The sequence below is a fragment of the Podarcis tiliguerta genome (genome assembly GCF_965153285.1).
Source record: "Podarcis tiliguerta genome assembly, chromosome: 5".
Lineage (NCBI taxonomy): Eukaryota > Metazoa > Chordata > Lepidosauria > Squamata > Lacertidae > Podarcis > Podarcis tiliguerta.
Window position 1 is genome coordinate 63,606,435 of NC_139538.1, and position 27,062 is coordinate 63,633,496.

The 27,062-nt window shown below is 41.8% G+C and overlaps 1 protein-coding gene and 1 pseudogene across 5 annotated transcripts; both read right to left on the bottom strand.

The window, feature by feature from the left end:
- Positions 1–1,167: 1,167 nt before the first annotated feature.
- LOC310679013 (lipase member M-like) lies at positions 1,168–27,010 on the bottom strand. 4 transcript variants are annotated; one of them, XM_083443700.1, is made up of 11 exons: positions 13,399–13,508; positions 12,760–12,933; positions 10,983–11,091; positions 10,473–10,590; positions 9,631–9,829; positions 7,623–7,732; positions 7,035–7,171; positions 6,112–6,258; positions 3,811–3,882; positions 2,652–2,717; positions 1,168–1,417 (listed from the first exon to the last, which is right to left on the bottom strand). In XM_083443700.1, the coding sequence occupies exons 3-11, from the start codon at positions 11,082–11,084 to the stop codon at positions 1,184–1,186; spliced, it is 1,185 nt and encodes a 394-aa protein (XP_083299826.1). In that variant the 5' UTR covers positions 11,085–11,091; positions 12,760–12,933; positions 13,399–13,508; the 3' UTR covers positions 1,168–1,183. The 4 variants fall into 4 exon arrangements, with proteins under 4 accessions (XP_083299826.1, XP_083299825.1, XP_083299823.1 ...); XM_083443699.1 differs by lacking the exons at positions 12,760–12,933; positions 13,399–13,508 and adding an exon at positions 26,938–27,010; XM_083443697.1 differs by lacking the exons at positions 12,760–12,933; positions 13,399–13,508 and adding an exon at positions 13,930–14,072.
- On the bottom strand, positions 19,190–26,375 carry LOC310679030 (lipase member M-like; annotated as a pseudogene). Its single transcript, XR_014515484.1, has 9 exons — positions 26,125–26,375; positions 25,613–25,730; positions 24,221–24,419; positions 23,486–23,595; positions 22,872–23,008; positions 22,320–22,466; positions 21,325–21,396; positions 20,026–20,091; positions 19,190–19,732 (listed from the first exon to the last, which is right to left on the bottom strand). The product of XR_014515484.1 is annotated as a lipase member M-like (transcript).
- Positions 27,011–27,062: the final 52 nt, after the last annotated feature.

A 27,062-nucleotide genomic window follows, 5' to 3' on the forward strand; every position in this document is an offset into this window, starting at 1 on the left:
AAGTCTGTACAAAGCATTATAATGTATGGCAGATGATCTGGCCTGCCATTCACTGGTTACCAAGAGCGGCTCAGAGTCCATCTGCAAAACCGCCTGCCTAGGAGGTCAAATGGACCTCTCAAACTTAAAACTTATTTTCTATGAAATGCAGGGAGAGAGGGAGGTATTCGTACAAAGACCATAGATAGTTTATCCTCCCCAGCTTTGGTACCAGAAATGTAAAACCCCTCAAAATCTGCATAAACCCCAGCACAGTGGTTCCTCAAAATTACCAACCATGGGCTGCTTGTAAATTGCTGAGGTTTCTGGTGGACCATTTAATTATATTTTCCCCGCTTTTGACTGCAATTGTACTGTGCTGTGATAGTTGTTTGTTATATTTTGATGGCTTCGTTTACTCCTTATATTACATTTTCATGTATTACAGATGCATGCCATAGAATTTTGTAGAAATCAATTGATAAAGTGTTCTAGTCTGCTGCAGACCACCTAAATAAAGCTCACAGACCACAGGTTGAGAGAATCCTTGCCAAGGGGAAGGATTGTTTTCATTTTCTCAAATCTCCAGGGCCTGATGAACTGCATCCAAGGGCACACAATAAGTTTTTGGATGTAATCTCAGAGTTGCTGGAGGAAATTGTGTGCCACCTCCCACCCCTAGCCGCATTATCTCCTTGTCAGGACAAGGATTCACAGCAGGGGTTCTTGACCATGGACCCCTAGGCTATGGCCTCCTAGGCTTCCATGCGTGGACTTTAGGGGCCTCATGAACCAGGCACCAAAAATTATTCTCCCTCCCTTTCCTTCTCGTGCCTTAGAAAATTGTCTTTGTGAAAAAAATTGTGCAAACGGGCTCCACTGCTTTCATCAGATTCTAAAAAGGGCCTTTGAGCACCTGTGCTCAAAGGTTAAGAACCGCTGATCTACAAGGAGCAACAAGAAACATCTACGCTGTGGCTAAAAGATGAGGCCTTTGCAGAGAGAAGTATACTTTTGCAGTGCAAGGTCAATGAATTTCACTACCAATTGTGTCAATGCCAAAAGGTAGATTTTATTAGAAGACGAGCAATAGGTAATAGAAACAAGAATCAGTTAACAAATTGACCATAAATACAAGTCATACAGACCAATGCAGTGTCTACAATCGCAGGGAATATAAGCAGATAGTGACTTTCATAACATTTTACTTGTACTTCTGCATAAGATAGAATATATCAGTGTATAGTTTCTTTGGAGGATCCAGACCCCATAAAAAATCGGCATGCTGCCATTCAGGAATATACTTATGGAAAACTAAATTAGAGATTCGAGGAAGCAACAGCTGCATGTCCTTTCTGTTTACTACAATATCATGTCCACCATACCACACAGCAGTTGGCACAACCATGTCTTCGATTTCATAGAATGGAGGAGTGGTCTGTGGATGAAAATATCAGAATGATTAAAATGGTCTTCATCTGCCAATCTTAGATTTTAACTGTTTTCTTAGCTGTCTGATGGTTCATATGCAGAACCATCAAAACTCTGGGATGTGTGACCTATGTTTCTGGAAAATGCTTCCTTGAGCATTAGTATCAGATTTCCTTCTCCATTGTATTAATGAATCTGTCACGTATTAATTGTTTACTGTGCATTCTTGATTTATGTGCAGGACAACTACTTGACTGGATTGAGCATAGGATATACCAACATTGTGGGATGTACAATGACATTGAGGATGTGTATCAGGATTAATGTGCATGCCTGCTAAAGTTCAGCTTGGCACATTTAGGCTCTGGGCTTAATCGTTTTTCAGGTAGCAGTGAGCAGGCTTTAGAAAGCTGCCCATATGACTTCAGTTTTGAAGTTCTCAGAATATTTCTTTTCTACTGCCATTGCATGGCTTCACAGCTGCTTCTACAAACAAGATAACTGTTTTGAAGCTATATATATACATACACAAACACACACATGCTGAACATGTGCAGCTTTATATATTTAAAGCATTTCAAAAACAGCACCACCATGACTATAGGAATAAAACTGAGTTTGCTTCTGCTGCTCTGAGGTTAAACACATCTCCTTGGGAATAAGCAACATTCTGATGTAAGAAAAGGATAATATGATTTCAAAGTAAAAGAAAAGAAAAGAAGATTTCTAACCACATAAATGCCAGGGTGGTCACCCCTGACTATAAAATCTTCGTTGGAATACTGCATGCTGGCCATGATGCTGGAGTCAGGATGGTTTGTCACTGCCAGTGCTATCTGGTGCTCTTTAGGTGTTCATTTGGGCTGTGGAATCTGGGACCTCAGCCATGTGGTCCAGGCATGGCTGCACAAGGAATAGTGGGAAGCATCAAGGGTTTACCAGGAGAGGGATGGGATCTAGGTTTACAATGTTGGTATCCATCTGTCTTGGGAGAGAATGGAGTGCGTTTCCAGGGGTGAAGTCCAACCACTGCACTAGCAGCACCAAAGTGACCTGGGCTACCCAGACAATAAGACCACCATCTCGGCTGCACTGATGTGGTCCAAAGGAAGTAGAGCAATGCATTTGGCACCAGCTTAGCTGCAGAAGGTGCTGGAAGGAGGCATACAAGGCCCCACCCAACTGTCTCCGAATTTGTGCCTGGTTTACTCGTGAAACATTTCTTTTCTTTAACTCTTTACCGTATTGTATATAGCTTTGTTCTTACTGCCATAGTCAAAATATTTCAGTTCTCTTGATTTAAAAACCTATAAAATAAAGGGGAAAGTACAGAATTTTCAAATTTTTAATGCAGGCATCTTTATAACATACAGAAAGAAACCTGTCCGTAATCCCTGCAAAAATTGTGAAAACTTTTCTTTAAATAGATAGTTTTAATAGATCTGTTTTTTTCAAATACAATCTGTTTTTAGCAATATTTTGCATACTTTGCAAATTAATAAGTAAATGATATTGGAACCCTTATACAATCATGTCAAAAATCAATCCTTAATGTTCGCTATCCTAGCAATGGCCAAACTGTGTAAGCTAATGAGAAACTGCAATCTGCAAATTAAAACTTAACTATCACTTCAGATATAATCAATAAAAAATCACTTGATGTTTGAAGTTTAAGAACTACTCTTTAGGCAACGAAATTGAAAAGTTTCTCTTTATTTCTTCTTTTGCATGACCCTATTTAAGAATAAGGGGACGCGGGTGGCGCTGTGGGTAAAAGCCTCAGCGCCTAGGGCTTGCCGATTGAAAGGTTGGCGGTTTGAATCCCCGCGGCGGGGTGCGCTCCCGCTGTTCGGTCCCAGCGCCTGCCAACCTAGCAGCTCGAAAGCACTCCCGGGTGCAAGTAGATAAATAGGGACCGCTTACTAGTGGGAAGGTAAACGGCGTTTCCGTGTGCGGCTCTGGCTCGCCAGAGCAGCGATGTCACGCTGGCCACGTGACCCGGAAGTGTCTTCGGACAGCGCTGGCCCCCGGCCTCTTGAGTGAGATGGGCGCACAACCCTAGAGTCTGTCAAGACTGGTCCGTACGGGCAGGGGTACCTTTACCTTTATTTAAGAATATTTTCTTTTGGTTTCATTGGCATATTATGATTCTCAGTTTCTACACCTGTAGACGCATATTGCATGTAACCGGGCAACTACACCAGCAGTAACTCAAAGCAACAAAGATCCTGTGAGTGGCAGCTTGTCATATACCATTTATTGCTATATTGTTTTTCATTTACTGTAACTTTCCTGCCACCTTCTGAAAATTTAAAAAATATCCACACACATTAAACATTCATTTGAACATCAAATGGCCTCTAAATTTTGAAATAAGGAAAAATATGCATTAAAGCTCACCTGGGCCAAGTGGATTATGTTTTTTACAGAACCATAATCAGGAACAATTCCAAAATACGCATCTATTCGGGTCTGTGGGGAGAAATAAGTATGGAAATGTTTTTAAGAATTGAACTAGCAAAAAGATCACAAGCATTAGAGCAATACAATATCCAAATACCTTGAGAAATTTAAAGGGATATTGCATAGGAAAACATACATCTCAGGATTGATGTGGTCGTGAGTTTCATGCCGATTTGCATTTTTAAAAAATATATATATACTATTTTAAGCATCATTCCGTGATCAATAAGCACAGGACACCTTTGCCCGGCAGCTCTGTGGCCCACAGAATGCGGAAAAACTTTGCCCAGTATCTTGTTTGTGTAGTGGGGAAAAACTGTCCCATGAGCCCTTGCAAAGAAGAGTGGAAAGGCTATATAAGGCTGCTGCCTATGATACTCAAGGCCAATTTGCCATGAAAGCTTCCTACCCACCCACACTAGGGTAAGAGCACTCACTGAGCAATTTGGGTCATTGGTTGAGAGGGCAAGCAAATCATCTTAAATAACTCAACCTGATTGGCACTTGCTTTACCTCTGTGAAATTATGACCTTCCTTTGTTAGGTGAAGAATGTTGTTTGTATGAGGGCATGAATGTCACTGGGCAGAATCAACACAGTATAGGGGGGGGACCTGAGGTGATGATTGATCATGGCACCCACAAGCTTAGTGTTGGGGTATCTGCCCAGTAGGAATCTGCCCCCTGGTCACCCAGTGAGACCTTACTTGCCTAGCATGCACGTCAGGAAGAATCTGAACCACACTGGCTGACTCTCATGTAACAGGTTTGGGGCGGTCCAAACGCAGCAGATCCATTCTATCAACATGGGGCTTGTGGAATATCCTGGGATCCAATGCCATGCCAACCCTTACCCTGTCTGCTGCTGTCTGATTTTATCCCATCACCATTGTACAATCTTGTTATTTTGCTGCTATCTATGGGTCACATAGTTCCGACATCATTATTTTTTTGTTGCTTGAGACCCATCTTGTGAATTTCTTGAAATTAAAAGATGGGCTATAAAGATTACAAATAAATAACAAGTTAAGTTGTAATGTCCTATTTTTCATCTGTTTCAATTAAAGCTACAAGATCACTGTGTTCTGATGTATAGGGAGTGGCTGCTTTGTACAGCTCCAAACACTGCTAGATGTCAGGCACAGAATGTCCTCCCCTCCCCTCGGGAACTTCACAGATAAGAATTAATGAGCAGTTGATAGGTTTATAGTCCTTTGATTACAACATCATTTTACAAGCACAAATATACACCTCTCCGCAAGGAGGGCAGTTGACTACTCTGAATCCTCCTTCCAACTTCCACAGCATTCAAGGCACCAACGGGAAGTTCCTCCCCCTCTCTGCCTCCTTTGCTCTCTGATACATTCAGACCTCCCGAGTCCATGGGGGGGAGGGGTCCCCCACACTCTCAATTGACATCTTGACTAGCTGTCCCCTTCCTTCTGGTTCCCTTGTCATTATTTCACAACTGGGTAACTCCTCCCTAAGCTGTTCAGCTTCTGTCTCTCTATCTCTGCTTCTGAACATGTGGACAAGGGGAGTGACTCTTCCCCCTCCAGCTCTCCATCAGAGAAAAGCTGGTCTGCCATAGAATGCATCCCACAGTCCTCATCTTCAGACCATTCCCTGACTCTAGACTACAAGAGCAACTTGCCGCCATGTTCTGCCTCCATGGACAGAGGCAATAAAGCTTCTGAACACAAGTTGCTCTTGAGCTCAGGTCCTGCTTGGGGGTTTGGCCATCTGACTGGCTACTGTGAGAACAGGACACTGGACTAGCTGGGCCATTGACCTGATCCAGCAGGTTCTTCTTATGCTCTTAACTGCCCTCATCCCTGACCCTTCGACAGGCAAACTGAGATGAATGGGAGTTGGAATCTGAAACCATCTGAAGAGCCACCAGTTTTCTACCCCGTGAGATATCAACAGATAAAGAAAACAACAAAAGCCATATAGTTTATCCCTTCTGTAATATACCAGGGTCTCTTCCACAAAGATTCTTCTCCATTCTGGCTCAAACATGTACAGACATGGTCATTCAATTACACATTTAGGTCTCCAATGCTATACAGACATAACTTGAAGCATGTACTATTGAACTCCATCATGTTAGTTACTCAATATGCAATCCAAAGCATGGTTAATTTATCTTTAAATATTAGAATAAAATATATTGCTGTTGTGGGGACTGGAGTATGGTATTTTGCCAATATGTTTAGCAAAATAAAGAGTCAACATACCACGTTTAAGTTATTTGGATTGCGTCCGGAGCCAAGGAACATAAATTGGATGCAAATCTCGTCCATTACTGGATAGCTACAAAACTTGGCAATCAGTCTTTTCAATTTGTTACTTATAAAGACAAATTCTTTCTTCCCCCATATCAGCTGTAAAATTAAACACACAGAGAGATCTTGGTGATTCTCTTTAGAATTAATTTCCAAGCATTTAGAAATTAAATCCTCTTAATTAAACCAGGTATTGCATGACACGCACCCCCACCAATGTATAAGCTTGAGGGTTGAACTGCCCATATCACTAAATTGATTATGCTAGAAGACTGCATTAACACACTCAGGAGTGCCCAACTTCGGCACACACTACACTAATGATGCCTCTGCCCCCTGTCACCATGCATCACCCCAGCCCCCTCTGGGCACCACCCAATACGGCCGCTTCCACAGTCTCCATGAGCCACATCTTGTTGGCTCCGCACTTCACCCACGACTGTACCAGGCCTGAACTCCAGAGGAAAGGCAGTGGGTGGGACAATGGAGCCAGTCACAACTGCAGCAGGCCCTGTGGGGCCTTTGAGAGAGTGCATGGGTCTCCCAGGAGCCCTGTGGTGCCTGCTACAACTGTGTCGGACTGCTTCATGCCATTCCACTGCTGCAGGCCAAGCAGGCAGCACGCAGAGGTGGCTAACCACCACAGCGGGCAGAGGTGGTCTCAGAGGGAGTGGGTGGCAGTGAGGACCCCAGGGTCCCATGGGTTTGGCGCCTATGAAGACACTACAAAAACCTATGAGAAATACCTACTTTCATTAATCCATCAGGAAGATTGCAAAATAGCACTGCAGGTCCACTGGTGTGGAATGAAGGAATGAAGTGCCATATCACTGAGCTGATTATACACACAAGAAAAACCTGTGAGAAATACCTACTCTGATAAATCCATCAGGAAGATTGAAAAATAGCGCCGCAGGTCCACTGGTGTCCACAAATGTGTAGGTAGGAGCCAAAGTCATGAAGAGCTTGACTTTCTGAGCAAGCTGTGGCCTGAGTGAAAAGGCAATTAAACCTGCCAAAGAGAAAGAATTCCAGAATTCAGCAGCTATTCCAGATAAACCAGAGTCAATATGCACACTCAGTCTTTGGGTCTCTCATACTGGGGAATGGTCTTATCCAAGTGGAAGAGCGCATTCATATGTGTTCAACCCAGGTGTCTCAAGGTGGAGCTGGGAAAGACCCAGGAAAGCTGATGCCAGTCAGTGTTGACAATGTTGAGATACAGGAACCAACGGTCTGACTTGGTACCACAGCTCTCTATGTTCCTATATGCTTATCTGCAACCAGTTTGCAGAGTCCTCAAAACCAATACCAAAAACAGCATTTCTGTCCCTGCTTGTTGTTCCTTCAATCTGAATTATTAGATTGGAACTATACCTGTGATGCGAATTTTGGATTGTAAGAAGGTTTTAAAATTAAGGGCTCAGGCAGTAAATGGATTCCATTCATTTCATATTACTTACCAAGTGTCCCACCCTGAGAGTAGCCGATAAAATACAATCCTTCTTGCTTAGTTTTCCGCAGGATAAAATTTATTGTTGCTGGAATATCATATATCGCAATTTCATGGAAGCTATAGAACATTACAGAAACAAAATGCAGGTGAAGTTTTCTCCCCTTAGCCTCATGTTGCATTAGTAGGGCACACTATTAGAGGTGCGTATGGACTCTGCCCCAAATAATGAGGTGAATTGGGATTATTTGGGCTGTGATCTCCCATTCCTAAATGGGATTGTGCCTTTAAAAAGAATGTTAAGAGAGTTAAACGTGTGGCTGTCCACCCGCCGCTGCCCTATTGACATCTTTGTATTGCTCTAGGCCAGGGGTCTGCAACCTTTAAGACAAAAAGAGCCACTTGGACCCGTTTCCGAAGAAAAAAACAAAACTGGGAGCCGCAAAACAAGCCAAATATAAATAACCACACATTCTTCCCCTTCCCCCATTCTCTCTCTTTTCCCTGAGTCTATTTCAGATAGCAAAGAGGGGTATGGTACCTCTCATATCCATTTTTTGCAAAGCACCATGTGCATAGAGGGCATTATACAAATTAATACATAGAAAAGTGTCTGTCCCTCCCTGCAGTTTACTAACAGCACATATCCATTCCTTATGCTGGTGCAACTTTCTCATCATTTCTACATAGCAGCATTCATAAACCAGTGCCAGAGAAACTGGGTGAAAGGAAAGTGAGAGGGAAGAGATATGAATATTTATGTGTGTATATGTATACATACATACACCTACACAATTACAGGTTTGAAGCCAACTTAAAATAAAAAGAGCTGGTAAGCAAAGGAATCTGTAGTGCTTTCCATGGAATCCGGGGACATGTCAGCTAATACTCTTCCCTTTCTTCTTCATTTGCTTGTCTCCGCAGCAAATCTTGAGGGGGAAGGGAGAAGGGCAGGAATTGCATAGGCACGAGAGAACGGGGGAAATCCCACACGCAGGATTTTGGTGCCTAACAGCCCCCCCCCCCTCTGCAATTTCTCTCGTGCTCCCCCGCCTCTCCTGCTGGCTACCTCTGGACCCCCTCCTCGTCGCTGATGTAATTCATCCCTTCCTCCCTGACAGGGAGGATGGGCCCATTTTGTGGTTCACCTCAGGTGCTCTCCCTCAACTCAGCGGCCACTCAGAAGCAAGGCACGGAAAAGGATCCCGAAGCACCACCGCCACCCCTCACACACACAAAACACCCGCCCCACTATTTCTTGCGAGCGCGCGCTCTCTCTCCCTCGCCTCAGGTGCCTCGCGCGCGGGGCTGAGGAGAGCGTGGCCTGGGAGAGCGTTCCCCCTCACCACCACCACCGCCGCCCGTCCTACCCTGGGGGAAGCTATGAGCCATGAAGCCGCCTGGCAGAACTTCCCTCCGGCGGCAGAAGCAGCAGCCCTTCTCCGGCCGCCACCGCCTCCTCCTCCATCCCAGCAGCCGCCGCCTCTCGAGCTCCGCTGCCGCCGCCGCCTTGCTTTGCCCGGCTCGGCTGCCCAGCTCCATCCCCCTCCTCTTTCTGGCGCTTCTGCTTTTCTGCTCAGGGTCCCCGAGGATCTGCGGAGCCGCGGCAAAGGTGTAAAATGTGGCTCCGGAGCCGCAGATTGCCGACCCCTGCTCTAGGTGAACCCAGACCCAGGCAATCCAGAGCTTCACATTCCCAGCAAATCCCAGATTGGCCTGATTCAGTTCAGGATCTAGGATTCATCCAGAGTGAATGCACATCTATATCTCAGAACTCCACAAATTCAGCCTGCATGAATATAGAGAAAGTCATGCATTTTGTCATGTTGATGTAGGCTCTAAAAATAACAAGAAAGGGAACCATAGTCCACCATTTCCCATTTTTTGGAAGTCTTTCCAGGACTGAAGCACTTCTGACACAACAGAAGGAAAAAAGATGTGTTGGTATCAGTTATACTTCAGAGACAGTAATTATTACAATTATCTCAACTATCCAAGCTACAAGTTGTGCTTTATACCTGAAATTCCAAAATGCTTCTTGATCAATTGACAGAGTCTTGTGTCTTCTAGACCAGCTGTTCCCTCTAGTATTTATTATCCAAACATCATAGCCAGCATCTGCTAGAGCAAATCCCGGGCTATTGTTGGGAAGATTTATAATCCAGGTCCTACCTTCACCCAAAACACCATGTACCAGTAAAACAACTGGCCTAGGACCTGGTGGGAGGGGAACAGAAACAAAATGGGCATTAGATAATATTGTTCTCAGTAGGAGTTGTTGTTAGCCACTTAATACAATAATACATGTACTGCTTAATGCTAGATAGGTCTCTAAGTAGTTTACAAAATACAAAAACCCAATACACATATAAGCATCCATCATTAAAATATCCAGCAAAACAATTCATTAAAATAATGCAGCAAGTAAAATAGGAAACTCAGATCAAGAACTCACAGTAATGCCTGTGTAGACAAGTCATTCCTTTGCTTTTCAAGAAAGATTCCATAGCTTGCAAAGGGCTGTTAGAAAAGGAACTAATTCTAGATCAAGTTGAACATGACCAAAAAGGAACTAATTCCAGTTCACATTTGTCCACTTACAAAATGAACTGTTTCATGTTCAGTTCAGATTTTAGTTCAAATTATCCCCAACAATTTTTTATCAGCATTCAGAATGTTACAAGCTGCTGTGCTGATGTATAAAATATAGGCAAATAAACATTAAAACACACGCAGTTGCATGTGACTTATTTTCTGCAACAATTAGGAACTTTAAGCTTAAGAAGTTCTAGGCTATGCTGAATCCTTTAAGTACACTTCCTTAAAAAAAAAACACCAACCTGTTACATTCCAAAATTACCTCTCTTCCCAGAACAGTGCATTCCATAAGGAATTCTGTTTGCTTGCAAGTAGTAGCCATCCTCTGTCAAAATCTCATGCTCTTCACTGGGGTATCCCCAATATTGAATGATTTCATTCTGCAAGAATAAAGAAAGGCTCGGCAGAATAAGACTTCTATTCTAAATCTAGATGTGCTGCAGGGGATTTTAGTTGCAATGGTGCTGAGGAGAAGAGAAAAAAGTTCTGGATTCTGCCTTTGTCCCCTGCTGGCTGTAATGAACAAAAGCAGAGGAGGAGCAATCAATACACTATGTATTAATCATTAAACAAAATACGTCATTTGGCCTTGGAGTCAGCTAAATCCATCCATTGCAATCTATCAAGCCCTCTCTGTAGTAACTCAGGCAGGCTCTGAAATGCTTCTGTGAAAAGCAAATGCTTTGGAATATCACTTAAAAGAAATATGTACAAATTATTTTGTCCTAGCAATAGCCTGTTGTTTTCAAATGCATCTGAACAAGCAACTCACAATAGTCATGAATTCTTGGGGATTCAAGTGCCGTTTCCTTAGGAATTCTTCTGACTCGATTGTCTGTTGGATTAAACACGCCACTGCCAAAAACAGCCACATCGCTGGCCTGTGAAAAACAATATCTGTTGTTTCAAATTCCTTAGCAAAGATGGGAAGCGTTTTTTAGAATGGTTCTAGACATGTTGAGGGCAGGGAGCGTGATTACAGTTCCAGCGGTTCTGTGCAGGGAAGAAATAATGTATCTCTCATCCGAAAATATTAGTCACTGAGATGGATGCTTTGCGTGGACAGGCAGAGTCCACAGATTCCGAGCGGCGTGCTATGGGATTAAATTGGCCACAACTTTATTAAATTTCAAATGTGGGTAGACCTTGGCTCAGGCATTGGGCGTTCCCCCTCCCCAGTCCCCAGCCGGGGACCTAGGCAGCATCAGGGTTATCCAGTGTTTGTGTGGGGGATGGGCCGGCTCTGGAGAACATATGTTCAAGCAGAGATAGCCGCCCCCGTTACGCTGCCGCCGCAGGGGAGAACAATGACGACCTTTCGGCGTACGGTCAAAGCCTCCCTTCAGAAACCCCTTTAATGGGGAACCCTGGTATCACCGCTGCAAAGAGGAAGATGGACAAAAGGATTCCACCCAAGGCCTGATACCCCCAAAGTTGTGATGTTTTGCTATGGGAAAGCCGCAACCTGCCAATGCAGGGAAATTCCTTTCCGGCCCTTTGACAACGACCTTAATGTAGCAGTGCCCGTATACCTGTGAAGAAAAGTTAACCTGCAAAATAATACATTAACTGAGGGTGGGTAGGGTGGGAGAAGCTCTGGAGCCAAGTGAGGCTTCCCAGGTAAGATTCTCCCTCTATTGAGTTGGCAGGTAATCCCTCCCCTACCTGGCCTGAACTCCTTGGCAACGCTTCCCCCAGGTGGGATTGGACAGCTGACTGGGGTAGGCAGAGACCTCCAGGTATCCCACCTGAGGGAAGGCGAAGCCAAGCCTATGCTGATGGAGCCGCTCCAGATGCAGGGGCTGCGTGCGTCCACGCAAAGGTCGCCCCCTGTTTTATGCGGGGAGCGGTCATTATGGGGAAACACTGAAAAAAGATCTGTCCCATGAGGAAAAGTCATGACTATCTCTGAAATAAGGGTAAGCATGCTGGATTCTGAGGGAAGCAGCTTCCTAGTCACTGGGAAAATAGTATCCATTTTTGCTGAACATAGCATTCTTGAGGTGGTTCGGAGAGGTAATGGCCCCAGTTTGCGCCTCATGAGTAAGAATTTTCCCACCGTATGTGAGTTTCTTCATATCACTTCAAGCTCTAAGTTGCTTCAGAGCATGATTAAGGTATTGGCTCATACCTGGCTGTAAATTATAGAGAATCTCCCACTGAACATGGAGAATCTCTTGCTGAGCTTTTGTTTGGTGGAAGGATTACTTAAACAAAGTTGCCCAACTTACTGGAGGCTGAAGGAGCAACACAGTCTGAACAACACTTCCAGAAAGGAAGGAGAGCAGCAATTGTGCAAATGAAGCAATGTCACAGCAAACCAGCTCAGATGGAAAATGAGATGGTTATGAAGAAAATGAAAATTTGGACTGTATGAGATCAACTGGACACCTGAACCAAAGATAATGGGGATTTATTGGAAATATGCCCCACAGAACTTGTTGGGACTTTCTTTGAATAAGCAGGCATGGAAGCAGACAATCAATCAGATGAGGAATTAATGACACCAAATAGCATGCTGGGAAATTGTTATGTACTGAAGTTCTGACCCTGGGCCAGCAGGGGGATACTGCAGATAGTTTTCACTCAGGTCCACATATGCAAATAAGGGATTGAAAGTGACATTCAGTGATTGGATAGTTGCAGAAAGTGTTACAGTTGCGTTGTAGTGGAGCTCTATATAAGCAGGCTGGCTGAACCCTTCAGTTCAGTTCTGTTCTGGCCTGTGAATAAACAAGAGCTGTTTGAAGAATCGCTGTGTCGTCTTATACGTTCACCCACAACTTAACAAAAAATAGAGTTCTCATTGGAGTCTGAAGATGCTGGGAATTCCTGTTCCCTGGACCATTATCACAGACGAGTCTGTTGCTGCTGGGATACTGGGAAATGGGGTCTGCAGCACTCCATGACTCAATCAATTAAACTGTGTGGGCCTGGCTAACATGTTTGCAACTTATTTTAAAATGGTACAATACACTTTAAACTTGCATTGGTAGTGTGTAAAACCTACTATTATATACAATGGGATGCAAGTCTGTTCATTTTTTACTTGATTTTACTTCAATACAGTAATGCAAAACACTGTTAAATGTACAACTTAAGACTGCAAGCCAATAAAATGCAAGACAAAAGTTATGTCAGCAAAATATAAATTTAAAAGAGACATGGAAGAAAGTATTTTTGCTTACCTGTTCCTGTTCATCAGTAGCAACCAGGTCTCAATCAGACACTGCAGAAGACCTAGGTTGTAATCAGCAACAGAGAACAATATCTGTTTCATCATACACTATTGGAGCAGATCCAGAGCAACAGAAAGGGTTTCAAAAAAATATCATCGCACACTGAGCATTGGCCTAGTGATAAGGCAGGACTGTACAAAGCACTGAAATGCATATTGCAATTCCTTGTTTTATTAAAAAAAATGTAGTCCACTTACTTATTTTTAGATTAAGTCATATTTATATTTATATTTATATTGTAGAGGAATTGCAATAAATTTGGGTTGCCGAAGAAAGGAGTGGTTAGAAGGATATAAACTTGATCTCATATTCTTATTGTTCAGTTTAGGAAATAGTGCAAGTTTAACTATGATTCACTTGTATGGGGCATTAATAGAGAGCTCTGCTCAAAATACAAGCTATGCTTAAATACAGTTTTTTAAAAGTTGCTGCAACAGGAAAACATACACCACCGAAAGCAGACTGAAGGTTTTGGCTTACCTGCTCCTCTTCAACAGAGTCTGAATTTCAGCTGGATGCTGCAGAAGTATTGAAGGGAATTTAGCTGCATATGTTTTGTGAATAATTATGGTGGCATGCAGTACCCTGGACACCATTACACATTCAACCTCTGAAATATGTAGGTTAAGCACCTGAACTATGAGGCCTATGTGGATTTTGTAAGCGATTGATTGCGGGTGTAATCCTACACACATTTACCTGGTAATAAGCCACCCTAATCCACTTGATCTTACTTTGGGGTTGGCATTCATATGATTTCTCTGTGTGTGTGTGCTTTAATTCACTCTTGTTCCTTTCTAGATTCAAATTAAATGAGACCTAGAGGTACAAAGGCCTTGTAAATTAGAAAGTTTTGATGAATTGTAGATTCTACACAACATGAGTATCCACTTGGCTAGACCAAGCAGAGCATTTCCCCCAATAATTCAAAGTGTGAGAGGAAATTCTCCCTTCCAGCTTTCATGAATTCTTCCCCAGTGACTCAATCTCCTGGCCCCCATGAAACACGCTGTCAGGGAACTGCCATCAGTGTCCGAGGGAGAGAGCAAGCTCCGAAGGGATCCCAGAGAGCGTCCCGGGAGTGGGAGAGGCAGCCCATCTTCTGGGGAAGAGAATCAACGTAGCTCCAGTGGAGAAGGGGGGCAGATGGGGGAAGCGGTGAGGCGGTCCCATGACTCCTTGCCGGGGACCAGCGGGGAGAGAAGGGGTCCTCCGCTGCCCACGCCCTCCTTGCGCAGAAGGCTTCCGCGCAGGGAAAGTAGGCGAAGACTTGGTGTCAAAGAACTTCTTTGCTGGAAGAAGTTTAAGAAACTCCCACTGACGGATTCTGCCAGCGATTGAGACGGTCACGGGCGAGTGGCTGCCCGGATAGAAAAGGTTCAGTCAGGCAACCCAGCCAGACGTTGGGACAAGCTTACGCACGAGCAACCCCTAGAACCATTACACACGCTTTTAATCCTACTTGACTCAAGTTGACCTTTAGAGAAAACAAAATGCAGTTATAGATACTGTTTGTGTTTTCCTATAGACCAGGCACCCTCCAGATGTTTTGGGACTACAATTCCCATCATCCCTGACCACTGGTCCTGTTAGCTACGGATGATGGGAGTTGTAGTCCCCAAACATCTGGATGGCCAAGTTTGGGGATGCCTGCTGTAGACTATGTGATTTAGAATTTGTTGTCCTTTTTAAAGCACATTTTTTAAAGGGCAACTCCATGAGGAATTTAAAGGGGGCTGTGACAGCACCGTGTCCCCAATCTCCTCAGTGGGTACCAGGGCTGTGTAGAGAGCCCAAGCCAGAAAGAGAGCCTCTCCCTATTGTGAGTGGTACCAGCGTAGGGCGACATTCAAGATGGGTAGAAGGAGCCATGTAGGGACTCCATTTCTGATTCCTCAGGAGTAGCCGTGCCAGGCTGCTTGAAAAGCGGCTGTCTTTCCTCTTCTATCCCATTAAATTTGGATGATAAAACCACAGAAACACCGTGAGGAGGGCAACCCATTTAAAATGGTAAACAACAAGCAGCAAAATAAATCTGTGTGCTGGCTTTAATTTACTTTGCCAAGTAACGTCTTGCTGCGTTGAGTAAAAAGGGGATGGCGAATGACGCAGGAAGGTTTACTCCAAGAATAACTGGTAAGACAATCTCAACCCTAATTTCCTTTGTGGATTAAAATTATACCGAAAGGTACTTGACTATTAAAATGGATTGTATGCTGATTTAAGAGGATTTTTTTTTGCAGGGGGGGGGGACTTTGGTTTGCTGAAGAAAGGAGTGGATAGAGAAATGCGAAATAGGAGGACATAAATTAATACAGTAATTCAATAAAGGACTGTTTCTACCACAATTATTTTCCATTTATAGTTGTAGCCAATGGACTCTGTTGGGTACAATATACGGTAAATACTTGAATTTGGTGCAATGAACCCCCAGGGATCCTTTGCTGAGTTCCAAAGGTTTGAGGATTGGGACTATGGGAAAAGAGCACCTTGGAATGTAAAGAGGTATACACTTTAAGAAAATACCATCTTGTGGCAAAATAAGGTCATGACAAGAGAAGATAGGTGTGGAAAGCAATAAAGATATTTTTGAAGGTATACTACCAACTGTTGGAGGAAAAGGGATATGACAGATGGTGACGGCTCGTGGCAGAAAAGCGTCGCTGCCAGATGAAGGTGATTTCAGTGAGATTTTGATGTGAATTCATTTATCTGTAGAACAAAATTCTTTAGATTGGCTGAGTTATTGAAGAACATTAAGGATTGTACCAGTGACATTAAAGATTTGGCTAAAAGGACAACACCATTGGAAGGGTCAGTTTAAAAACTTTCTGAAGGGAGCCAAGATACCAAAAAAGGAAGAAGTGTATAGTAGAAGTTCAAGGTCAGGTGTCAGCTCTGCAAGCTGAGAAATAAACCTTAGAGGATTGCAGTCTTGGATATATATATATATCTCATATATATATGAGATTTAGAGGTATACTGGAGCTTTGGGAGGAAGATTTTTTAAAAAGATTGGCAAAGGAATTGGCATCTTTTTCACAACTGCAACCAGAGATAATGGAGAATTCAATAGACAGAGATTATATAATTAAATCATCATATGTGAAAGCTAAGAAACTCCCAGGGGACTTTTTGGTGCAATTTTCTTCAAGAGCAATGAGAGATAAAAAATTGCAAACTCATTTTCAAAACAATCTAAGCATAGAAGATCAAAGGATTATAATTCCTAAGGAAATCCCAAATAAAATAAAAGAATACAGATTTTTGGTTGAGGCATTAAAGAAACAGAAGATGCCATTTAGATGGGAATACCCAGAGGGACTGAGTTCCACTTACAAAGTTGAAAGTCATAGATGTACAGATCTGCAAAGAGCACAAGATTTCTGGGAGGGGAAAAAAAGTGGAGGTAACAGAAGTATAACAACAAGACGAGTTGGAGGAATAACAGTGAGACACAAAGGAACCACACAGTTATATGAGAAACGGACTTTAGAAGGATTATAAATGAATCTGATCCAGAACAATTATGGGCTTGTGTAGAGTAAGATTAAGCGAGACAAAGAAAGATGGAATAGGATGAGACTCTCCTTTCTGGGCAGTGGTATAGATGAATATTTCAGACAATTCCGGTGAGCTGCTTTAAACAATGGCAAAGAGAGATAGTTACATTTATCCGGCAAGGGAAAAGCCAAGGATTAAATATAAAATTTTAATAGATGTAAAAGAAAGAGGCGGATTCTCACTGCCAGATCTAAAATATACTATGAAACAGTGTGTATTAGTTGATTAAAGAAATGGCTATTACTAAAGAATACAAGAGTGTTTGATTTAGAAGGATAAGGGAATAGTTTTGGGTGGCGTGCTTACCTATGGTATGACAAGGTATTTTCTGAATCATAGCGTAAGGAGAAGTTTTGAGCTATGAAGCTTCTTTTGGTGTTTTGAGCTATGAAGCTTCTTGACATGCTTTGGGAACAGGGAAGTAAGATGGCCCCTACTGAAGGCTTGGTTGCCCAGGTAGCTGGGGTTAAAGTGGGATAGTTGAGACCAAATGTCTTGGGGCACCCCAAGGAAATTGATACCAGTGGGGAGTCATGCATCTTTATATACTATGACCTATAACCTTTCTTGCTGTATGTAGAAGGATGTTTTTAAGTTTTATGTCTCTTTGTGTGCTGTGTTTGCTGTATAAGCTTTGTTCTAATGTGACTTGTGGCAGTCTTTTCTAACCAGCACTTCTGCTGGTTAGTGAGGTTGTCCTGTTGCATTAGCTTTAATAAACTGGGTTCCTGCTGGATCTGTTGAGCTTGCTGTTGGTGGTAACAATTATTTCCAATTGTTCCAATTGTTCAAGAGCTTTTGGGGGGTTTTAAGGTAAATGCCGTATACAGGTAATAAGAGTGCTGCAGCTGATTCTTCTTCTGAAACATCATAAGAAACAGATACTTAATACTTTCTATGTTATAACATGGACAGTCCTATGCCTTGGTTTCTGAATCTTAATCAGAGAAGGTCTGCAACCTGTGCTAATTGTTGCTAGACTACATTTCCTGTGATCCCTGACAGTTGGCTATGCTGGCTGGGGCTGATGTCCAACAAGTGGTGGGGACCAGGTTGCTCATCCCTGGACGTGTCCTGGGCTGTGCCTGAAACCAGAACCCAAACGTGAACCACTTTCCAGCTGTGAGTGCGACTTGGAAGAGAACACTTCCCTGGCTACCTTTGAGCTGCCCGACAATGGCCTGGTGGATTGGTGAGATTAGTATGAGCACAAAGTTGGAAAAAAGCACCCTACTTCTGGCGCTTCCATGGGTGCAAAGCTCAGGAGTTGCTGGAAGAAATGGTGTACATTCTACTACCTCTCGCATCATGATCTCTTTGTCAGGACAATGATCCACAGCAGGGTTCTTGATCTGGGGTCCATTGACCCCTAGGCTTCCATGTGTGAACTTCAGGGGGCCCATAAACCAGGCACCAAAAATTATTTCAACCAATGAAACCAACGTTGCTCAGAATGATGCTCCTTCCTTCTACCTCATAGTCCTCAGACTCCTCCTGCCGTCTACAATGGGTTCTAAGGAAATCCCTTTTTGTCTGTTTAGCTTTCTGCTTTGAGACCCAAAGGCCCCGCCTGGGGGAAGGAGGGGACTCTAGTATACTCTCCAGAGACACCATGCCACTTGCCTGCTGTACGGTTTCTAATACATCTGACCCCTGTCTCTGTTCAGGGCTGGAGCACCTGCTATCTCACTCCTGTTCTTCATCACCCATTATTTCCAAGCTCCTTTCTTCTTCTGGGGTGTGTTCAGTTTCAGATCACCATAGTCTTGGTTTCATACTCCTTTCCTCTTCTCCCTCTCTGTAAGCCACTTACACTGGCAGTTCCCACCACTCCTCCTCATCTGCCAAGTCCCTGGCAGTGGCCCATCTAGTTCATCATCCTGTTCTGACAGTGGCCAAACAGATGCCTGTGGGATGCATGTAAAAATCTTATCTTATTTCCTTCCTGTGCCGTAGAAAATTGTCTTTGTGAGAAGAATTCTGCAAGGGGGGGTCATTTCTTCCATCAGATTCTCAAAAGGGCCTATGATCCCCTTCGCTCAAAGGTTAAGACCTCTAATCTACAGGGATCTCTGTCAAATGAGAACAGGTAATATCTATTTTGTGCCTAAAAGATGAGGCCTTTGCAGAGAGAAATGTGCTTTTGCAATGCATGATCAAGCAATTCTACCATCAATTGTGTCAGTGCAAACAGGTAGATTTAATTTGATGGCAAGCAATAAGTAATAGAAACAAAACTCAGTTAACAAATTGATCATATATACATGTTATACAGACGTATTGCAGCATCTACAGTCACATGGAATTAGGACTGGCATATTTCCAACAGTGAAAATCCAGACAGAAAAGTTGTTGAGATTTTTTTTGCAAATTCACATAGATAGCTAAGGTATTTTTAAGGAAAATCGCCAAAAATGACACCTCCAACATGGGTTGTCATAAGTCCTAATGGAATATATGCAGTATATATGACTTTTGTAACATTTTATTTGTACTTCAGCATCAGCTTAAATATATCAGGGAATAGTTTCTTTGGAGCATCCAAACCCCATGGAAAATCGGCATGCTGCCATTCAGGAATATACTTATGGAAAACCAAATTAGAGATTTGAGGAAGCAACAGCTGAATGTCCTTTCTGTTTTCAATAATATCATGTCCACCATACCACACAGCAGTTGGCACAACCATGTCTTCGATTTGATAGATTGGAGGAGTGGTCTGTGGATGAAAATATCAGAATGATTAAAATGGGTTTCATCAACCAATACGATGGTTCATATGCAGTGTCATCAAAATTATGGGGAAATGGTTCCTTGAGCATTTGTTTCAAATTTTCTTTCCTAACGTATTAACGAATCTGTCATAAATTTGTGCAGGGTTTATTCCTAAACCTTTTATTCATCTTTTTTTGTGACCCATTAAGTTCAATGAGAATTAATCCTAAATAAATATGCAGCTTTAACACATTGAAATCTATGACAAATCCCAATCACAACAACCCTTATAATTACCATGTTGTATATAGCTTTGTTCTTACTGCCATAGTCAAAATATTTCAGTTCTTTTGATTTAAAAACCTATAAAAGAAGGGAGAAAGTACTGAATTTTCAAATTTTTTATGCTGATATATTTATAAAGTACACATAGATTAAAAATTGGCAATATGAATTGTCAGAACCCTGTCCCCGATGCCTACATCATCATCATCATAGTAATAATAATGTGGTATGGTAAAGGTAGAAAAGGTAAAGGACCCCTGGATGGTTAAGTCCAGTCAAAGGTGACTATGGGGTTGCGGCACTCATCTCGCTTTCAGGTCGAGGGAGCCGGTGTTTGTCCACAGACAGTTTTCCAGGTCATGTGGCCAGGATGACTAAACTGCTACTGATGCACTGAGGACCGTGACGAGTGCCAGAGTGCATGAAAACGCCATTTACCTTCCTGCCACTGAGGTACCTATTTATCTACTTGCATTGGCAAATATGGTATAATATGTTTATATAGTCAACAAAGATCCTGCCATAAATTTCAAGCAATCAAAATATAAGTTAACTATTTTGTCGTGAATTTCTTTGTACACATAAAGAGCACACCCAATCAAGGCAGTCTATGATGGATTACTAGATTGTTTTCACAAATTTGTGTGTGGTTTCATAAGAATGTATTATTGTTTTATCTGGAAACATTTTCATATTTATCTGGTTTTTAAAAAAATACAATCTGTTTTTACCAATATTTTGCATACATCACAAATGAATAAGAAAATGATATTGCAACTTGTATAAAATCATTTCAAAAATCAATCCTTAATGTTCACTATCCTAGTAATAGCCAAACTGTGTAAGGTAATGAGAAATTGCAGTGTGAAAATTCAAATTAATGATCACTTCAAATATAATGAATAAAAAATCACTTTAGGTTTCAAGTTTAAGAACTACTCTTTAGACAACGAAATAGAAAAGTTTCACTTTTCTTCTTCTTTTGCATGACCCTATTTAAGGATATTTATTTTTGCTTTCATTTGCATGTTATTATTGCCAATTTCTACGTCTGTAGACACTTATATATCATATATCACATGTAACCGGGCAACTACACCAGCAATAACTCAGGGCAAAAAAGCTCCTGTGAGTGGTAGCTTGTCATATACCATTTATTGCTATATTGTTTTTCATTTACTGTAACTTTCCTGTCACCTTCTGTAAATTAAAAAAAGAAAACCCTTATATATTCACACACAACAAGCATTCATTTGTACATCAAATGAGCTCTGAATTTTGAAATAAGGAAAAATATGCATTGAACCCCACCTGGGCCAAATGGATCATGTTTTTTACAGAAGTAAAATCTGGAAGAATTCCAGTATACACATCTGCTCGACTCTGGATTAGAGGAAAATAATAAGAATGTAAATATCTTTTAGAATCATCTCTGATTATGCTGAGGAAGGAGAGAGATGAATTGCACTATAAAAACATCACCAGCATCAGAGCAATACAACATACATATACCTTGAGAAAGGGAAAGGGATATTACAAAGGAAAACATCCATCTCAGGAAAAATGTGGTTGTGAGTTTCCTCCTCCTAATCCTCCTACTCTTCACAGTTCTGTTCTACTTCTGTTTGTATGAGGGTAGAAATGGAACTCGGCAGGGTCAGCACAATATAGGGGGTGTCCTGAGGAAATAATTATCCACAGCCACCTGCAAGCTCAGTGTTAGGTATTAGCCTGGTAGGAATCTGCACCATGGTTGCCCAGTGAGGCCTTGTTTGTTGGGCTTTCACCCCAGCAAAGTTAAACATGGGCTGACTCCAACCAAACAGGTTTGGGGTGGTCCAAAGCCAGCAGGCCCATTCCATCAATATGGGGCTTGTGCAATGATGAACTGATACTGGGACCCAAGGCCATTCCAACTCTTACCCTGTCTGCTGCTGTCAATAAAAATTTGGCTTGATTTTATACCATCACCATTGTACAGTCTTGTTATTTTACTGCACTCAAAACAAGAAAAACCAGAAAGAACAACAAAAACCATATAGTTTATCAATTAGGTAATGTACTAGGGTCTCTTTTACAAAGATTCTTCTCAATTCCTCTCAATTCTAGCTGCAACATGTACAGACCAGGTCACTCAATTGCACATTTAAGGCTCCAATCCTATACATGCATAACCTTGAAGCATGTACTATTGAACTCCATCATATTAGTTACTCAATAGTCATGCTTTGGATTGCATGGTTAATTTATCTTTATCTATTAGAATAAAATATATTGCTGTTTTGTCAATATATTTAGCAACATACCATGTTTAAGTTATTTAGATTGCATCCAGCGATTAGGAAAATACCTTGGATACAAAATTGATCTATTACAGGATAACTGCACAGCTTGGCACTCAGTTTTTTCAGTTTATTATTAAGAATGACAAATTCTTTCTTCCCCCATATGAGCTGTAAAATAAACACACAAAGAGATCTTGGTGAGTCTCTTTAGGATTAATTTCCTAAGGAAGTACAAGTTATTCATGCAAGACCCAAGACAGTGATTCAACTTAAAGATTTTATTGAGGCTTTATTATTGAGAATGGGGAAAACATGGAAATGGGTCTGATTTATATACACTTCTGCTCCCCCCGCCCCCTAGTGCATGATTGGCTGTTTCGTGCCAGGCAGTGAATCACAATGCAGACCTCAAAAGTCTGGCCTGCATGGTGATGCGGACTCAAGCTCTGAGAAGGAGACACCAAGGAACATACATAACATCTTGCACGACCCCCCCCCCCAAGCTTGAGGAATGAACTGCCCATATCACTGAGCTGATTATACACACAAGGAAAACCTATGAGAAATACCTACTCTGATAAATCCATCAGGAAGAATGAAAAATAGCACAACAGGTCCACTGGTGTCCACAAATGTGTAGGAAGGAGCCAAAGCCATGAAGAGCTTGACTTTCTGAGCAACCTGTGGCCTGAGTGAAAAGCCAATTAAACCTGCCAAAGAGAAAGAATTCCAGAATTCAGCAGCTATTCCAGACATACCAGAGCCAATATGCACACTGAATCTTTGGGTCTCTCATACTGTGGAATGGTCTTATCCTAGTGGAAGAGCACATTCATGTGTGCTCAGTCCAGGTGTCTCAAGGTAGGGCTGAGAAAGACTCCCATCGGATACCCAGGAAAGCTGTTGCCAGTAAGTGTTGACAATGCTGAGCTGGAGGGACCAACCGTCTGACTTGGTACTACAGCTCTCTATCTTCCTATATACTTGTCTGCCATTAGTTTGAAGAGGCCTCAAAACCAGAGACCCCAAAACCAACACCAAAAAACAGCACTTCAGTCGCTGCTTGTTCTTTCAGTCTGAATTATTAGATCGGAACTATATCTGTGATGTGAATTTTGGATTGTAAGAAGGTTTTAAACTTAAGGGCTCAGGCAGTAAATGGATTCCATTCATTTCATATTACTTACCAAGTGTCCCACCCTGAGACACGCTGAGAAAATACAACCCTTCTTGCTTGGTTTCCTGCAGGATGAAATTTATTGTTGCTGGAATATCATATATCGCAATTTAATGGAAGCTATAGAACATTTCAGAAACAAAATGCAGGTGAAGTTTTCTCCCCTTAGCCTCATGTTGCATTAGTAGCGCACACTATTAGAGGTGTGTATGGACTCTGCCCCAAATAATGAGGTGAATTGGGGTGATTTGGGCTGTGATCTCCCATTCCTAAAAGAGTTTGTGCCTTTAAAGAGAATGTTAAGTGATTTAAATGTGTGGCTGTCCTCCCACCGCTGCCCCATTGACATCTTTGTATTGCTCCAGGTGAACCCAGACCCAGGCAATCTAGAGCTTCATCTACACATTCCCAGCAAATCCCAGATTGGCCTGATTCAGTTCAGGATCTAGGATTCATCCAGAGTGAATGCACAGTCCTAGCTATTATCCTTAGCTACATCTCAGAGCTCCACAAATTCAGCCTGCATGAATATAAAGTCATGCATTTTGTCATGTTGATGTAGGCTCTAAAAATAATAAGAAAAGGAACCATAATCCACCATGTCCCATCTTTTGGAAGTCTTTCCAGGACTGAAACACTTCTGACTCAACAGAAGGAAAAAAGATATGTTGGTATCAGTTATAATTCAGAGACAGTAATTATTACAATTATCTCAACTATCCAAGATACAAGTTGTGCTTTATACCTGAAATTCCAAAATTCTTCTTGGTCAATTGACAGGGTCTTGTGTCTTCTAGACCAGCTGGTCCCTCTAGTATTTATTATCCAAACATCATAGCCAGCATCTGCTAGAGCAAATCCCAGGCTATTGTTGGGAAGATTTGCAATCCAGATCCTACCTTCACTCAAAACACCATGTACCAGTAAAACAACTGGCCTAGGACCTGGGGGGAAACAAGAAAAAGGGCATTAGATAATATTGTAGACAATCTACGTTTTAAATAATTTCTGTTCACTTCATTAACATTGTGCGTTGTGATGATCTTCTCTAGTCCAGAATAGATACAATTATGTATATGACAGAGATTATTGCTTCTAACTAGGTGATGTGCCATGGCTGTCCCACCTTTCGGCACTATTTAACAATAGTTTGGCTGGCCCTATTGATATGCAGAATGAGGCAGTTGCTTCAGGTAGCAGAGGATTTGGAGTGGGAAGTCGGAAGATGGAGCTTCGTAATTACCATGTTACATGCCCTGCTGTTTCCAACCCTTATATCCTAAGATAAATGAATGATGTTGTCCCTTGGCTTATCTGAATGGCTTCTGTACATGGAATGGATTGGAGAGGGCTGTTGGCCTTCTCATCAAGCAGCGAAATGTCTTGAGCAGGGCCTGACTCAATGGCGTAAATAAATCATTTAGTCCATGCCACCTTATTGTGAATGGCTCAGAAATAAGGTAGGGAAAGACAAAGGTGTTTAGCTGTGAGCTCAGATAGGAGAAAATGGGCAGAAGATGGTACCCCTTTTCTGAATTAAATCACCATTTATGCACCCACAAAAGCTTAATCCAAGCACTTCATTCTTACTCAACATCACACAGAGACATAGACAAAAGAGCTTCAAATGTCTTTCTGGAAAATGAACTAATTCTAGTTAAAGTTCAACATTACCAGAAAGAAACGTTTGTCCAATTGCAAAATGAAGTAGTTTAGTTAATATTTGGTTCACAGTTCAATTCAAATTATCCTTGGCAATTTCACTTAGCTTTCAGATGTTATAAGCTGCTGTGCTGCCATATAAAATATAGGTAAGAAGACTTAAGATCACATCAAAACACACACAGTAGGATATGTCTTATTGTCTTCAATCATTCCGAACCTTAAAGTCCAAAGAGTCTAAAGCATAAAAGAGAATGGACTTGAATATGAATTAGAATTTTTTGAAAAATATTACCCCCCAAATGAAGTTAATTCACATTCAGTTCATCCAGCAATTATGGCAGCTACTGTCAGGTGTAGTTAAAATATTTTTGAACTAATTTAGTGAACTTCACTTAACTGAGCTAGTTAATTCTGAGCATTTCTAAGCAAACATTTGTTTTCTCCGAGCTATGTGCATTCCTATAAAAATTACCTGTCTTCCCAGAACTGTGCATTCCATAAGGAATTCTGTTTGCTTGCAAGTAGTAGCCATCCTCTGTCAGGATTTCATGCTCTTCACTGGGGTATCCCCAATATTGGATTATTTCATTCTGCAAGAACAAAGAAATTCTCAGCAAATTGAGACCTTTATTCTAAATCTAGATGTGCTACATGGGATTTTAGGTACAATGGTGATGAGGAGAAGAGAAAAAAGTTCTGGATCCTGCCTTCCTCCCCTGCTGGCTGTAATGAACAGAAGCAACCAGGAGGAGCTATCGGCAAACAATGTTTTAAGCATTAAACAGAAACAGTCATTTGGCCTTGGGGTCTGCTAAATTCATCCATTATAATCCATCAAGCCCTCTTTGGGGTAACTAAGGCAGGCCTGGAAATCCTTCTGTGAAAAGCAAATGCTTTGGAATATCACTTAAAAGAAATATGTACAAATTATTTTGTCCTATCATTAGCCTGTTGTTTTCAAATGCATCTGAACAAGCAACTCACAATAGTCATAAATTCTTGGGGATTCAAGTGTTGTTTCCTTAGGAATTCTTCTGACTCTGTTGTCTGTTGGTTTAAGCACAGCACTACCGAAAAACAGCCACATCGCTGACCTGTGTAAAACAATATCTGTTGCTTCAAACTCCTTAGCAAAGATGGGAAGCTTTTTTAAAATATTTCTTTTAAAAGATCTGTGATTTTCTTCCAGCCAGGAACACAATGGAGGTGGTTTTGGCACCTCTCAGGTAACAGTAAGAACTCTGCGTCCCGGGCTGCTGTATACCAGCTCTGTTTGCTACACCAGCAGAAACACAACCTGGCTGTGCACTGTCTCTCCAGAGTGGTAAATGCTCGGCTTGTCTCCCAATTGGACTACCTGTATGGCTCTACGTGTGGTACTTTTGAAGATGACTCAGAAATGATAACTAATCCAGAATCCAGCAGCCAGATTGGTAATTAGGAAAAGCCACCACGACCATATAAAACCAGTCCTACAGAATCTACCCTGACTCCCAGTACATTTCTGAGTACAATTCAAAGTGTTCATGCTGATCTTTAAAGCCCTAAACAGATTCAGCCATTGCTGGGAGAAGTGTAGTTACAATGAACCAGTATAAGGCTTGTATATAAGTATACATGTATTCAGTTTGTGATTCCCCCATGGTTGCATCAGTTCTTTGCCCACAGATTTTGTGCAAGTAGCCTTAATTTCTGGATGTGTAACTCTGTTAAATGCAAGCTATTAAAATGTAAGACCAAAGTATGTCACCAAAAAAGAAATGAAAAAGATAAATGGAAGAAAAGATTTTTGCTTACCTGCTCCTGTTCATCAATAGCAACCACATCTCTAATACACACTGAAGAAGACCTAGTTTGTAATAAACTGCAGAGAATATGATCACTTTCATCAGCTACTATATAATTATGCAACACGTGTCTTT

Excerpts from the sequence above, each read along its gene's own strand:
- LOC310679013 (XM_083443697.1), bottom strand. The coding sequence starts at position 14,045 with ATGGTGTCCAGGGTACTGCATGCCACCATAATTATTCACAAAACATAT. Across the intron at positions 3,883-6,111 it reads ATCCAAATAACTTAAACGTG|ACCCGAATAGATGCGTATTT; the intron begins GTATGTTGACTC and ends TTCTCCCCACAG. Across the intron at positions 2,718-3,810 it reads ACATAATCCACTTGGCCCAG|GTTTTTAAATCAAGAGAACT; the intron begins GTGAGCTTTAAT and ends TTTATTTTATAG.